This window comes from Acinonyx jubatus, chromosome D1, assembly GCF_027475565.1.
Source record: "Acinonyx jubatus isolate Ajub_Pintada_27869175 chromosome D1, VMU_Ajub_asm_v1.0, whole genome shotgun sequence".
Lineage (NCBI taxonomy): Eukaryota > Metazoa > Chordata > Mammalia > Carnivora > Felidae > Acinonyx > Acinonyx jubatus.
Window position 1 is genome coordinate 111,925,605 of NC_069390.1, and position 14,906 is coordinate 111,940,510.

The window sequence follows — 14,906 nt, forward strand, 5'->3', positions numbered from 1 at the left end:
CAACATGCCCAAACTCACACAGCTAGGAAGTGTCTCAAGATTGAGTCTCACTTTGATGCCAAAGTGCTTTCTGTGCCAGGGAACCCATTTCTCCACGCCATCTCCAGACCAACATCTAAATCAGAGCCGGGAAAGAGAGTACGAGCCCAGGTAACCAGAGTGCACAGAGGACGGGTACTTCTGTCCAGTGTTCCGGTGAGCTAATATAGATCTCATGCATCAACTTATTCAAGAGTTTTCAAACAGCTCTGTCTACTTTCCAGCCTAAGTCAGCACAGTATAATGTAACGTTTCCTTGATGATTCAGGATCCTACATGCCCAGAACCGTCATCATGAACAGAGTTCGTTACTGAGAAATGTGGAGGCAGAAGAGGCAGGTGACTGGATCGAGTTTTGAGGGGCGGGGGGAAGAATTACTGAGGACAAATTAAACTGTGTTCGAATCACTGACTTCTTCTGTCATCAGAATGGAAAAAGGCCCCCCTCACTGAGGCCCATCAAATGTTTCCATTGAGTTGGGTTAAAATTAATCCAGTTTACCCCAATTTATGTAAGCAGCTGACAAACTTCATTCAATCCGACTGTCTTTCTCCTTTCGCGACTCGGTAAATCACAAAGAACGAAGCTTTCCCCAACTCCCGAGTCCCGGTGTGTTACCCCATCATCAGGGAGAGAAATGAGCTCTATAATTACCTTTTGAGACATGAGTCATCCTCGCTCCGAGGGCCCAGACCCGGCGGACGCTATAAAAGCCGCTCAAGGTCGAAGTGCAAAAGCGCAGTCTGCCTTCCCCGGGACTGATATAATTGCCGAGCCGCCCCAAGGAGATGAAGGTGCTCCCCGCGTCTGGCCTTGCTGTGCTCCTCGTCACGGCTCTGAAGTTCTCCACCGCAGCCCCCTCCCCACCTGCAGCCACCCCCAGGACCTCAAGAAACAACTACCACCTGGCACAGGTTTGTGAGTCTTTGCGCACTTGCCCCTTCCCGCCTCCACCCCGGAAAACCTGAAAGGGTGTAACGAGAAAACAAGGAAAAATCTGTTACTGTTCCGCAATCGTCTTGTGAGTCCAGTAGAGTCTAACGGATACCGCCTCCCATACGGCGAAGGTTGCTGTCTAGGGCGCGTTCGGGGTATGTGCTGCAGGACTAAGCAAAGGGAGAGCTAGGTGGCTGGTGTCCCACAGAAGTGAAACGGCTTGCCAAAACGCATGCGACGCTGAAAGACCAGGTGTTTGAGGGAAAACGTAGGAGGAAAACAGGGACAGAAAAATAAAAACCGAGGTGCAAGTTTCGTGCACTAGAGGTGGGCTGTGAACTTAGTGTTGGGTTTCCTGGCAGTCACCTCAAAAAGATTTCTTGTGTCCACATGCTAGAAAACGGCTCTTCCTTCAGGGAAAGCTGGATCAAAATCTAAAGTGAGCCGAGTTTTTCCTGGGTGTCTACTGCTCCTCGCTTGCGAGCCTTTCCTCTCTAAAGCGTACTCCCCGAGTACCTTATTTACACACGCTTTCTGTATTTTCTTCTTGGAAGACTTCTCTCAACTGGTTGGAGAAGATGCGATACAAATGATGCACGGTAGAATTTTTGCAATGATCATGTGACTCAAAGCGATTCATGTCTAGTTGCTTCCAAGTGGTTTTTGCATGTAACGGAAGGTGGTGATCTTTAACCTAAAGAAACATCCTAGGGGCACCTAGTCGGTGGGGCGTGCGACTCTTGAACTCGGGGCTGTGGGTTCGAGCCCCACGTTGTGGGTAGAGATTCCTTAAAGATAAAATCTTGGGGGGGGGGAATAATCTGTAAGGATGGGACTCCCAACGTTAGTGACAGGTGTGCAAATGAGACGTGTCTGTGCGAAAGGCTCTCTTTCAACCGTCTGTCAAGTGATAGCACGTCCGGGATTCCCAGCCCTGCCTCCAGGTTGCTTTCCGACCCGCCGGGCTGCACCCCTGCACCGCGCTGGTGGTGGCACTGAGGAAATGGTTTGCACACCCGCACCCGTGTGGCCTCACCGACTGTGTGGACCACCCGTGCCTTCTGATTAGTGAGCTAACTAGTCAATATTTTCACTCTCAGCCCTGCTTATGAACAGCATCATGAATGCCAAGCACAGAGCAGTTACATTCAGCTTCGCAAGACGTGAGCCCACTGTTACGTAAACTCATTTCAAGAGAACGTGTCTCAGAATTGCAGGGTCTATTTCAAATCATGTTTCACCGGTGCTGGCTGGCTTTGGGTCCCTTCTCCCCACATGCAATGTCCCCTCAACGCTCGTCATGCCACTTTGAGGAACCACAGAGCGTTTGTGGCCTCGGAAGAAGAGTCACGCAGAGGCCAGAATGGATCTGAGAGAGCCAAAGACCGTGATGGTAGCCCTGGTCCCGACAAACGAGCGTCATCGGGCCAAACGGTCCCTGGCCTTCTGTCTGCTTCTCGCCTACTGCTTCTGGACCACGATGGCGAGGTGTGGCAGAACCAAAAACGTTGCCCATCGGCCCTTCGCAGAAGAAACCAGCTAACCCTGGGCAGTGTATACAGGGAGAAGACCGGAAAGTCTCAGGAAAAGATATGCTTACAGTGGGTCTTGGGGAAGAGTGAAGTGGCCTTGGGATGCTGGGGATCCCTCACTTCTGCCTTTCAGAGGACCTTCAAACTAGGACCAGGGACCCAGTCAGCGCCTTCTTCTGCCTACAGCAGGCCCTGTCACCAACTAGGGGCAGGAACAAACGTCACTCTTTAGCAGGCTAGAATGATCTGGGCAAGACTCACCGGGGGGGGGGCTCAGTCAAAGCAGCTGACTCTTGATGTTGGCTCAAGTCATGATCTCGTGGTTTGTGGGTTCAAGCCCTGCATCAAGCTCTGTGCTGATAGCACGGAGCCTGCTTGGGATTCTCTTTCTCTCTCTGCCCCTCCCCCGCTCGCTCTCTGTATCTTTTTCAAATTAAATAGAAAGAAACTTAAAAAAAAAATGATCCAGGCAAAGCTTTCAAGTGGATCCCAGTGACTAGCAAGACTTAATCCACCCCCCCCCCCTTAGAGTGTATAGAAATAGAGCAGTCACTCCTTATTTCTTTGCACGGTTTCAGTTACCCACAGTCATTCATGGTGGGGAAATCGATGATCCTCCTTCTGACATATCAGAAGGTTCATCGGTAGCCTAACACCGCGTCACAGCGCCTACGTGGCCCACCCGCCATGTCACAGCGCCTACGCCATTCACCTCGCTGCATTTCGTCACCTTACATTATCACAAGAGTGTGAGTACAGAACAATAAGATATTTAGAGAGAGAGCCCACACTCACATAATTTTTATGGCACTATATCGTTGTAATTGTTCTACGCTGTTATTAGTACCTGTTGTCAATCTGTCACTGTGCCTAATTTATAAATCAAGCTTTCTCATAGGTATGTGCGTGCAGGAAAACGTGTTTATATAGGGTTCAGATCTACCTGAAGCCTCGGGCCCCCACTGGGGGCTTGGGGACGTATCCCCTGTGGAGAGGGGGGACTTCTACACGTAACAGCTTCGGCAGCCTCATGATACAACAGATGAAACACTACACAGGCATGCAGCGTAAGCTCATCTGTTCAACGATCACTTACTGACAGCTTACCGTGTGCTGTAGGCCAGGGTCTGTTCCGAGCACTCGAGAAACACCAGTGAACCAAACAAGTCAAATCCTTGGGCCTAGGGCACTTACGTGGGGACAGTGGGGATGGGGGAGGGGAGGGCGCTGGGAGATCAGCAAGTGGTCAGTCAACAAGCGCCCAAGGTTATTTCAAAGTGATAAGTGATCCTGAGGGCGGAAGGAGTCTGGATGGTAGTGACTGGGGCAGTGGGGGACACTGTCACTGAGTAGTCCCAGAAGGCTTCTGTGAGGAGGTGGCTCTCAAGGTGAACCTGAACTCTAAGAAGGAGCCAGTCACATGACTGTCTGGGGGTGAAGGAGCCTGGCCGCCACGCCAGGCTGGTGGCAGGAGCCGGGAGAGGGCACACAGCGGGACTGGCCGAGTCCCGTAGCCGGTGGCCAGCGGACCAGGGGGTGCCTGTGAACCGGGTCAGGATAATTAGCTTCTGCACGGCTCTCTTCTCTCCAGACCACTTGTTCAGAGACAACGGACGGTCTCTTGTGCCCGGAAACACCAGACCAGCCAAATTTCCAAATGCCAGATGCTTCCTGCAAACCCATGAGTCCGATAACCTGCACTTGAAAAAATGAACGAGGGTTTAGGTGACTTATTTCACGCCCTCTCATAACTCTTTACATTCTGCTTTGCTGATGAGCATAAAGGCTATGAAAATGATGGAACGATAAAATGCTTAGTCTCTTAAACCAAAGTTTTATTGTATTTTTGTTTGTCTTTTTAAAAATCAGTAATATCAATACAACACTTAAAACAACAACAGGTTGTTAAGTTGTCCTTAAAAATAATATGTTTCATTATCACATTATTATAAACTCACAATTAAAGACAATAAAAAATTGAAATTGAAACCTTTCAAATACAGAATGTTAAATTCAGGTGATTTTAATACCACTTTACTTTCTGTGCACGAAAAGATACTCTAATTTTTATATTTGGTTCCTACCTTTATTACTGATTATTGTATCATAAGAAAATTTTTATTTTTATGCTGTTTTCCTAAACATCACCTTCAAGAGTTACAAATATTCCAGAATATAAGTGAGTTATAACGTATTTAATTGGGCCCGTAGATTATATGCAACCTAGGAGTCCTCACACAGCATCAGAAGTCCTCACGATTCCCGTTCTGTGGCTTAGCCACAACACAAGAAATGCTGAAGAAACCATATCTAGAACTTTACCTTGTTTTGAAGCACACTTGACTCTGAGTTTTTTAAGTTCTTGATTCTCTAGAAGGATGCCAGGAAAGTGCACTGAACAAAGAGCTGGGGGCAGAGAGTGGACCTGGGCCACTGGCTTGCCAGGACTGACCCTCTAGGCCTCCATTATCTTATTCTTTCAAACACTGAAAGAGAAGCAGAGAGAGACCACCCAAAAGCCAACCTTAAAATTCTGTAATTTTAACAACAGGGAGGGGAAAATGTGGGGAGCAAATAGGACACTTCCGGGGGTGCCTAAAATCCTTGACCAGGGCCAACCTCACCCAAGGGTTCGGATTAACACAAATGCAATTCTAAGTGCACATCTAAGTGCCTCCCCGAATGTTTTGACTCTGAAAAGATGCTAAAACCTTGTCAATAACTTTGACAAGAAAGTTTCCAGAATGATTTAGGCCCTCGGGACATCTGATAATTCTTCAAAGAAGCAAATTTGCGTATTTTACCTAGAGAAAAAGAGCCCAAATATTAACTGAACATCTCCTCTGAGCCTAGGACCGTGTCGAGTACTGTTTTAATACTGTTGTTTATGATCGGACTTAGACATTTTGAGCTAAAGATCTAGCATCTTCTGCGTATTTATAAGAAAAAAAAACATTGTATAAATTATATATGTTCACAGTAGAAAAATTATAAAATGGGGCCACTTGAGGGGCTCTGTTAAGTGTCTGACTCTTGGTTTTGGCTCAGGTCATGATCGCACGATTCGTGGGATCGAGCCCATGTCAGGCTCTGCACTGACAGCTCGGAGCCTGCTTGGGATTCTCTCCTTCCCTCTCCCCTGCTCCCTGGCTCGCTCTCTCCCAAAATAAATAAACAATTTTTAAAAAGCAAAAACAAAAAAGAAAAGAAATATTATCCAACACAGATAATGAAAAAAGTCAATTCCATCACTAAGATAAAACCACTGCTCACCCCTTCATCTATATTTTTCAACACACTTTGCTGTGACTCAGGGCTGGGATTAGGATGAGCGAATGAGGCAGGATTGGACCTTGTCTTAGTTAAAATATTGATATTTTGTTCATCATGGATTTTTTGCATTAATTTTGATTGTTAAATGTTGCACTCCATATTATTTTTCTTGATTACTGAGTTTTTGGCCACCCCTCTCTTCCTCAGCCTAGTCCTGGCTTATGAGGATCTATCTGTGTGTGCATCATTCTGCACACCTTTCTCTTCACAAACATGGCTTATCCTGTAAGCGTAGTTCTAAACCTCTTTCCAACTTTTTTTTTTAGTCTTTATTTATTTTTGAGAGAGAGACAGAGTGTGAGCAGGGGAGGAGCAGAAAGAGAGAGGGAGACACAGAATCCGAAGCAGGTCCCAGACTCCAAGCTGTCAGCACAGAGCCCGGTGCGGCACTCGAACCCACAAACCGTGAGATCATGACATGAGCCGAAGTCAGACGCTCAACCGACTGAGCCACCCAGGCGCCCCATCAACCTCTTTCTAACTTAATCCATCTTCCCTTCTATGACTGTATTTTGTAAACCAAAATTAGAACCCAGAGTGTAAGACTCACACATAACCTAACATGGGAACAAAATATTTGAATTCAAAACTGTCTCAGAAAACATAGTGTCTGGTCTCCTGCACAGAGCTTACCCCTGGAAGAGCCTTATCTAGACTTAGCGTGAGTGTCGTATTGTCACAGCATCAACCTGAGCCAAGAGGAATGGCTCGGAGAACCATTATCTGCCAAAAAGATCAGACAGAAGGACATAAAATGCTTACTTATGATGGCCTAGCCAGAGATGGAAATGAAACAAGATGGTCACACCTTTGTTTCAGGGCTCGCCTGGGCTCCAGGGCTGGGGGCTCCAAGCTAACCCCCTTCTTCTCCTTTTGGGTCTTTGCCTCATTAAGAATCTCACAAGGATGGGGCACCTGGGTGGCTCCGACTGTTAAGCGCCCGACTTCGGCTCAGGTCATGACAATCACAGTTCGTGAGTTCGAGCCCCGCGTCGGGCTCTGTGCTGACAGCTCAGAGCCTGGAGCCTGCTTCGGATTCTGTGTCTCCCTCTCTCTCTGCCCCTCCCCCGCTCACACTCTGTCTCTCTCTGTCTCTCAAAAATAAATAAACATTAAAAAAAAGAAGAAGAAGAATCTCACAAGGAATCACCACCAGGAAAGACGGGGTGGGAGGTCTGGTCGACCCCACAGAGAGCAGACAGAGCATGTAGCCCAAACAAGTGTCTTACTCGTTTTACTCTTCTCCTTAACAATTACAGTCTGGGGCTCCTGGGTGGCTCAGTCGGTTGAGTGTCCAATTTTGGCTCAGGTCATGATTTCATAGCTCGTGAGTTCGGGCCCCGCGTCGGGCTCTGTGCTGACAGCTCAGAGCCTGGAGCCTGCTTCTGATTCTGTGTCTCCCTCTCTCTCTGCCCTTCCCCCACTCATGCTCTGTCTCTCTCTCTCTCTCAAAAATAAATAAACATTAAAAAAAAAAAAACACTTACTGTCTGCACTCACAGCAGGAAACCTTGGGATATAGGAAAGGATGAAAAATAAGTTGCCACCCTTGGTATTACAACCCAGAGGTAAACAAGATTGATATTCAGATATATTTCTTTCCGTTATTTATGTCACTCGTGCTCATTATAAGTTATATGCATGTAGTAACTATCAATACGTCAATCAATATCAATTTTCAATGTTAATTTGCACATTAACCTTCTGTTACTATACATATATAACAAACATGAGTATAATATGTACACGTATATATGGCTCGGTTTGTTTCGGGAATTACGATTATAATCTGTATAAAGACTTCACCTAGGCTTTTCTCAGTATATTGTCATTAGACTGAGTGCATTACTCCATGCCACTAAATATTTTTCAAAAATGTGATCTTAGACGCCTAGTATTGCTTCACATGAATATATAAAAATATAGTCAACAAAACCCCTATTGTTAGACATTAAGGTTGCTTTCAATGTTTTAGTATTCGCATATATAAACGTGTAGATAGAGCAGAAATCATATACATAATTTATACGGAATCTAAAGTAATGCGATACGTAAATATTCATAGGCAGTAAATAAATACCTCATGCATAAAATGTAAATATAAAATTTTGCATCTAATGCAACACACACTGAAATCTTCTGTTGCTCAGGGTCTCCCTGCAATAAGGTGGGTCGTTGAAATCCTGGACCAGTGTCCAACTCCAGTCCTGCATTTACATGATGCCATCTCACTCCACCCAGGAGTTCTAGAAGAGTTTTGAATGATAAATGTAGAGGTTTTAAGCTTTAATGTGCAAATAAAATACTTTAAGGCTAATTTTACTTGCGGGGGGGCGGGGGTGGGATGGGGTGGCAGTGTGGGAGACAGAGACAGTCCTGGAAGCCTGGCCCCGGAGAACAGGTTCACGGACCTAACAACAAAAAGCCACCAGAGAAACAGATTGTCTGACGTTGTGTAGGATGTCAGGTTGGACTGCAAGGTCTCTGTGTGTAGAAACACACTGATCGTGCATAATGTTTGATGAAAACATGACACCAATAGCCACCTCCCAGATAATAGTCTTGGTTTTTGCAAATTGGGTGGAGATTGACAAACGATCCCTGGGGAAAATGTTCACATTATTTCCTTCTATTGTTGTTTCCTCTTGAAGTTTATTTATTTATCTTGAGGGAGAGCATGAGTCCGGGAGGGGCAGAGACAGAGAGAGAGAGAGGAGAGAGAGAGAGAAAGAGAGAGAGAGAGAGAGAGAGAGAGAGAACCCCAAGCAGGTTCCACACTATTAGTGCAAAACCTAATGGGGGGGCTCGAACTCAGGAACTGTGAGATCATGACCTGAGCCAAGATCAAGAGTCGGCCGCTTAACGGACTGAGCCACCCAGGAGCCTCTATGTTTTCCTCTTAAAATAATTAGTCCTTATAGGAAAACTATGAAAGATAAGTGGGTAAAAGGAGAAAATCTCCAATCCCAGCTACGCAAACGTAATTAATATTAGTAATGCGGCATACGTCCATCAAAGCTTTATCCATGAGAATGTACCTAATTCTTTTCAAGGTGGGAGTACGCCCTCCACACTGCATGTCGCTTGTGGAGAAACGGTCCCCTCCTAACCTGAGCACGAGTCTCTCCCGGAGACGGTGCACAGACGTGTCCGCCTGCCTGTCTGTTCCAGGCCTATCTTGACAAGTATTACACCAGGAAGGGAGGCCACCAGCTCGGTGAGATGGCCGCGCGAGGAGCCAGTTCCCTGGTCAAGAAGATCAAGGAGCTGCAAGCCTTCTTCGGCCTCCGAGTCACGGGCAAGTTGGACCGGTCCACGATGGACGTGATCAAGAGGCCCCGATGCGGAGTTCCCGACGTGGCAAACTACCGCCTCTTCCCAGGTGAACCCAAGTGGAAAAAAAATACTTTGACCTACAGGTAATGAGATGGAGTCCTTCCAGGTCAGAGAGAAGCACCCCTCTTCTCCTGTCCGTGCTTTCTGTCTTTTCTTTCCTTTCCTTTTCCTTTATTTTTTCTTTTCTTTCCTTTCCTTTTCTCTTGCCTTTTCCTTTCCTTTCCTTTTCTTTTTTTCTTTTCTTTAACTTTCTTTTTCTTTCCTTTCTTTTGTTTTCTTTCCTTTTCTCTTCCTTTCTTTTCTTTCCTTTTCTCTTTTCCTTCCTTTTTTCTTCCCTTTTCTGTTTTCTTTCCTTTTCTCTTTTCTTTTCTTTCCTCTTGTTTTCTTTCCTTTCATTTTTTTCATTCCTTTCCTTTCCCTTTTCTTTTCCTTTCTTTCTTTTCTTTCTTGTCCTTTTCTTTCCTTTTCTTTTTTCTTTTCCTTTTCTCTTTTCTTTTTCTTTTCTTCTCCTTTCCTTTTCTCTTTTCTTTTCCTTTCCCTTCCCTTCTCTTCCCTTCTCTTCTCTTCTTATTTTGAAACATCTTCCTTCTGATCTGTATAAAATCGTGGCTCATCACAATCCTAAGGAAGACTTTTTAGGGCTGATCTTAGACAGTCACAGTGAAGGATTTACTACAAAATATGACCTCAGTATTATCGTGATGACTGGCCATTTTAGACATTACAATAATTTTATCGGTAAGAGACAACACACTTGTCTTTGAAGACGAATAATCTAATCTAGGATTAATAACCTGATGGCACCAACCAGTTTTCTTAAAACAGTTTCCTCAATCAGAGGGAAGCAATAAAACTCACCTATTAAAAAGTAACTTTTTATCAACTGCAAAAATAATTTATTGATGATTTACTAAGTGCCTACTATAGGCATTCAGTTTTGGAGATACAGAGATGACTAGACCACCTTCCCAACCTCAGGGAACTCACAGTCCTTTGGGGGAGACACAAGAGCAAACAGACCATCGTGGCTGCAGGTCTAGCGGAGAACTCTGGGAGCAGCTGCTGGGAGCACAGGGACCCAGGTCGGGGGGACAGCAGACCTCCTTCCTGGGGGGCCCCTCCACCCTAGGGTGGCTCAGAGGCAGGCAGATACTCTGCCCGCCTGGGCCCGCACCTGCCAGAGGAGGGATCTGGGCCCTCACCTGCATTTTTGCCCAGGCCTCACCAACGGTGAGGATTTCCCAAGTGCTAGAGGAGTCGTGACAGACAGGGGCGTGCAGTGGGGCGGCCTGGTGGGCAGGTGCCCAGGGCAGCGGAGAGCCAGGCCCGGCTTGGAGCCAGACTTTGTTCTTAGGACCAGCACATTTAGTCGATGCCTGGGGATGGGGCAAGGCCGGACTGTTAAAAGAGTTTGCACAGGGCTCACAGAAGCCCCTGACACTCTGAGGAGTTTTACAGCCCAGGAACCCTGTAAGCCAGGTGCTAAACACAGCGATTTTTTTTTAAGTTTATTTATTTATTTATTTTGAGAGAGAGAGAGAGAGAGAGCGAGGGAGAGAGAGAGAGAATCCCAAGCAAACTCCACACCATCGGTATGGAGCCCGACGTGGGACTCAAATTCATGGAACCGTGAGATCATGACCTGAACCAAAATCAAGAGTCAGACTCTTAACTGACTGAGCCACCCAGGTGCCCCAAAACACAACCATTACTAAAAAGTAAGCCCTACAGGGGCACCTGAGTAGCTCATTCAATTGAGTGTCTGACTTCGGCTCAGGTCATGATTTCACCAGTCATGGGTTCAAGCCCTGCGTCGGACTCTGTGCTGACAGCTCAGAGCCTGGAGCCTGCTTCACATTCTGTGTCTCCCTCCCTCCCTCCCTCCCTCTCTGTCTCTCTCTCAAAAATAAATAAACATTAAAAAAAAGTAAGCCCTATAGACCTGCAATTCAATTATATTTATGCACAAATTATTATATATTACTTTGTGTACGTTATATGGAAAAAGCCAAGGTGACCAAAACATTGGTTTCTGATCACGACACCTTCCTATTCTCTGTGCTCACACGGTCATTCACGTTTGTATCTGAAGGGCTGCTGCTCATCTCTCCCCAAGGATACCTGTGGGTGTGGCCAGTGGGTGGCTTGTAACTGCCACACCCAGTCCCCGGGTCCCTAGGGTCAAGGGAGGACCTGTACCCACGAGCCCAGAGGCTCCTCTGGGCCACCTGTTGGTGGCTGGGAGACTGAGTCCATAAGGTGACACTCTGAACACAAATGTTCCCCTGCCGCGGTCCAGGAAAGCCTCAAAATCGAAACATGAGGGCAAGAACTCCCAAGTGTATGTGGGGCGGCGGGGGCGGGGGGGGGGGGGGGAGGGGTACGGGGGGCAAGATGGGAAAAATGTGTATAAACCCAGGAAGTCTTTCCAACATTTAGCTGCGTCCCAGAACTGTGACTAAGCATGGCCAAGACACCGGGAATCAATGCTAATTGGAAGCTGCGAGACGTAGAATATTGTGATACTATTCCTCGGACAGCCCCCCACCCTGCCCAAAAGGAGAGCGAGAGAAGGAGGGAAGGAAGAGAAAGCATAGAGGCATCTCAGTACTCTACGTAGCCACTGGATCTCAGAATAACTGCTAGTAACCCACGGGGTTAAAACAGGAAACGTAGCTTGGTGCTTATGTGTGTACGTCTTGGAGCCAGACTGGGCTCGGATCCCGACTGATCACACGATGCGGATCCTCATCCTTATCTCCGCAGGTTGTTGTGAAGGTCAGGTAGGCTCAGGGCCGTGGCCCGCACGAAGCAGGTGCTCGCAGAGTCTGACCGTGACCTCTACTGCCTCAGCGGTCTTCAGGTGCGGACTCTTGTCAGGGCGCCTCTGTCCATCCCTGCGAGAGGGTTCCGTGCTCCCGCCTCTCCAGGGCGGATGGCCACCTGCATGCGGGCTCCCTGTGGGACTCCACCCCTTCCCTTCGGACCCCCAGGATCAGCCCCGCTGCTTTCTGGCTGGGACGGCCCCGCCCGCGTCAGAACACCCAGGATACTTGTCGAAATGCGCGTTTATGCTCACAGCTGTGTATCTCTTGACCCAGCCTCTCAGGTCGTTATCCCAGGTGCTAACATTTGGCCACCACCCAGAAGCCCTTGAAAACCACTAGCTTTGACTCGGCACTTCCTGAGCTTACCAAGTATTTGTTGGGCTCCGACTGTGCGCACGGGACTGGGCGAGGGACCAAAGAATGGAAGCAGGGCAGAGGTCCGCTCCCCAGGGTGGCTGTCGCCGAGGTGTCTCCTCACTCTGCGCCCCTGGCTCCCTCCGAGGTCCCAGGGGCACCTCCTTCCTCCTCCCCTTCCTCTGCTTGCTGTCGGAAGCCCCAGCCCCCGCGTCCCGGAGGCCCGCCAACGGCTGCACTGTTTGCCCCAAATGCCCTCCACTTCTCTGGCTCCAGAAGTCGCTGTCGCAGCAGCACTTAATGAAAGACTGCAGCCTCTTTCAGTCTACGTGAGCACCCTTGCTTAAAGCTGGTGTTTCCTCTTTGAGATAGCGTGTTATTTCAAGAGAAAAACCTTCCCCCCCTCCCCCAAAGGGGGAAATCCCAGTGGCCTTTGAATACGAATTTGCTCCGTGTTTTTGCTTGTCACGACTGAAAATGTTCAGTCCAGTTGGGGGAAAAAGTCCTGCTCACCTAAAACTATCTTAGGGGAAAATGGGCTTCTGACTCCCTGTGAAATCGCACCGGGTTCTGGTCTTTAAAATCAAGGGTAATGTGATCACAGTGAAAGCCAGCCTGTCTCAGCACCACGGGATCTCGACCCTCATCCCCCTTCAACTTTTCCTAATTGTCCACCCGTCTCAGTAACGTAACAGAGGTGGAAGCAAAGTAAGAATTGTTTGGGAGAAAAATTCCCAAATGGTAGATGCGTGTTCGGCCCCTCGATCCTCAGCCCCACCTCGACCTCCACACAATGGTCGCCCTTCTTCACCAGGAGCGTCTACTGAAAGGAAGGCCCGTTCCTTGTGTCTTCACAGGATATCCAAGTACACACCATCCATGGCGGCCGCTGACGTGGACAAGGCAGTGGAGATGGCCTTGCAGGCCTGGGGCAGCGCTGTCCCCCTAACCTTCGTCAGGGTGACTTCGGGAGAAGCGGACATCATGATATCTTTCGAAAGCGGAGGTACCGTGGGGGTCCCTGGGCTCTGCCTGCGAAGCCAGCTGTTTCCTCCTGCAACCCTCAGTGCACGGGTGGGCACCGTCCTCTCTTGCACAGGGTGAGACGGGCGGAGGCCAAGGTCATGGCAGAGTGACGACGGCCATCAGGCAGAGACTAGAACCAGGGGGTCCCGGCGAGGGCCCGTCATCCTGGCCTGGACCGTTCGGCAGACTCGGCCCAACCGGCTTCCGCCGTGCTGTGGCCGCATCAGAGACAAAGTCTGTCCCATCTGGCTTCCCTGTTGGCCTGGGGGGGCCACCTGACCTCACCCCACCCCCTGACGGTGTCTGCTACACAGCAGGAACTTGCACCTTGAATCCTCACTGAAGGGCACGCACGCCCCGTGACCCTGACCGCTTCTTCCCTGCAGCAATGGCCGGGCGTGGTGGGGGAGGGGGTTTGCTGCTGTCCCGTCCACACGTTGTGGGGTCCCCAGGCCTCCACCCTGCTCACCCCAGTAAGGAGTGGACGCACAACCTTGCACGGGGAGCCCTGTCCAGAGCCGCATGTCTAGTGGGCAGATTAAGGAAAGGCCGCGAAATTCCTTCCCTTTGTTGGCTTCCAAGCAGCAGAGGGGACCAAGTGTCCTGCCCTTTCTAAGGGCCCCTGAGACTTCAAGTCTCCATCTGAAGTTTAACCTGCTGTCCTGGGGTGGGCGCGCCCAGAAGCCAGGAGAGAGGAGGTCAGCAGGCCCCGGTGTGAGCCCTCCGAGGTGGCCCTGGGTGTGGCCGGGTGCGTGGTGGCTCCCATTCCTCCTGGACAGCAGGGCCACCGTGGCCACGTGGCTCAGGCCGGCTTTGGAGACCGCTTCTCTCTTGATCGTGCAAGCCTGCGCTCTTTCCCGTGAAACACAGGCTGGGTGGGGGCCGTGCTGCCATGTAACAGGGACCTCGGGGCTCACAGTCTGAGGTCCCCGCACTGTGCTGAACCCCTCGAACGGCACACCAGAGCTTTGTTCTGTTGGATTTTAACAAAACAAAGTATTCCCGCTAAAATCCTCAAAACCCATGAACGTAGCTCTACAACATTGCCTCGTTTTGTTCTTCCTCCTTTTTAAATTAAAAACCGTCAATGAGGGGCGCCTGGGCACCTCAGTTGATTAAGTATCTGACTTCGTCTCAAGTCATGATGTCACGGCTTGTGAGTTTGAGCCCCACATCAGGCTCTGTGCTGACAGTTCAGAGCATGGAGCCTGCTTTGGATTCTCTGTCTCCCTCTCTCTCTGCCCCTCCCCTGCTCATGCTCTGTCTCTCTCTAAATAAATAAATAAACTTTAAAAATCTGTAAAAACAGTATTGTCCGTTCCCTGTAACGTGAAATATGCTTCGAAAATCGTCCGCAGGACTAACTTCTGTTGACCTCTCTCCCCAACTGTCTAGACCACGGGGACTCCTATCCGTTTGATGGGCCTCGAGGGACCCTAGCCCATGCATTTGCACCTGGAGAAGGTCTGGGAGGGGACACGCATTTCGACAATGCCGAGAAGTGGACTATGGGAATGAATG

General features: G+C 48.9%; 1 protein-coding gene across 1 annotated transcript in view; it reads left to right on the forward strand.

Annotated features, from left to right (window-relative positions):
- Nucleotides 1–828: 828 nt before the first annotated feature.
- MMP20 (matrix metallopeptidase 20) overlaps nucleotides 829–14,906 on the forward strand; it is a 51,081-nt gene continuing 37,003 nt past the window's right edge. Inside the window, exons 1-4 of the mRNA XM_015073924.3 lie at nucleotides 829–954; nucleotides 9,013–9,260; nucleotides 13,217–13,365; nucleotides 14,781–14,906. Of these exons, the coding sequence (XP_014929410.1) occupies nucleotides 829–954; nucleotides 9,013–9,260; nucleotides 13,217–13,365; nucleotides 14,781–14,906 (649 nt within the window). The remainder of the gene's footprint in view (nucleotides 955–9,012; nucleotides 9,261–13,216; nucleotides 13,366–14,780) is intronic.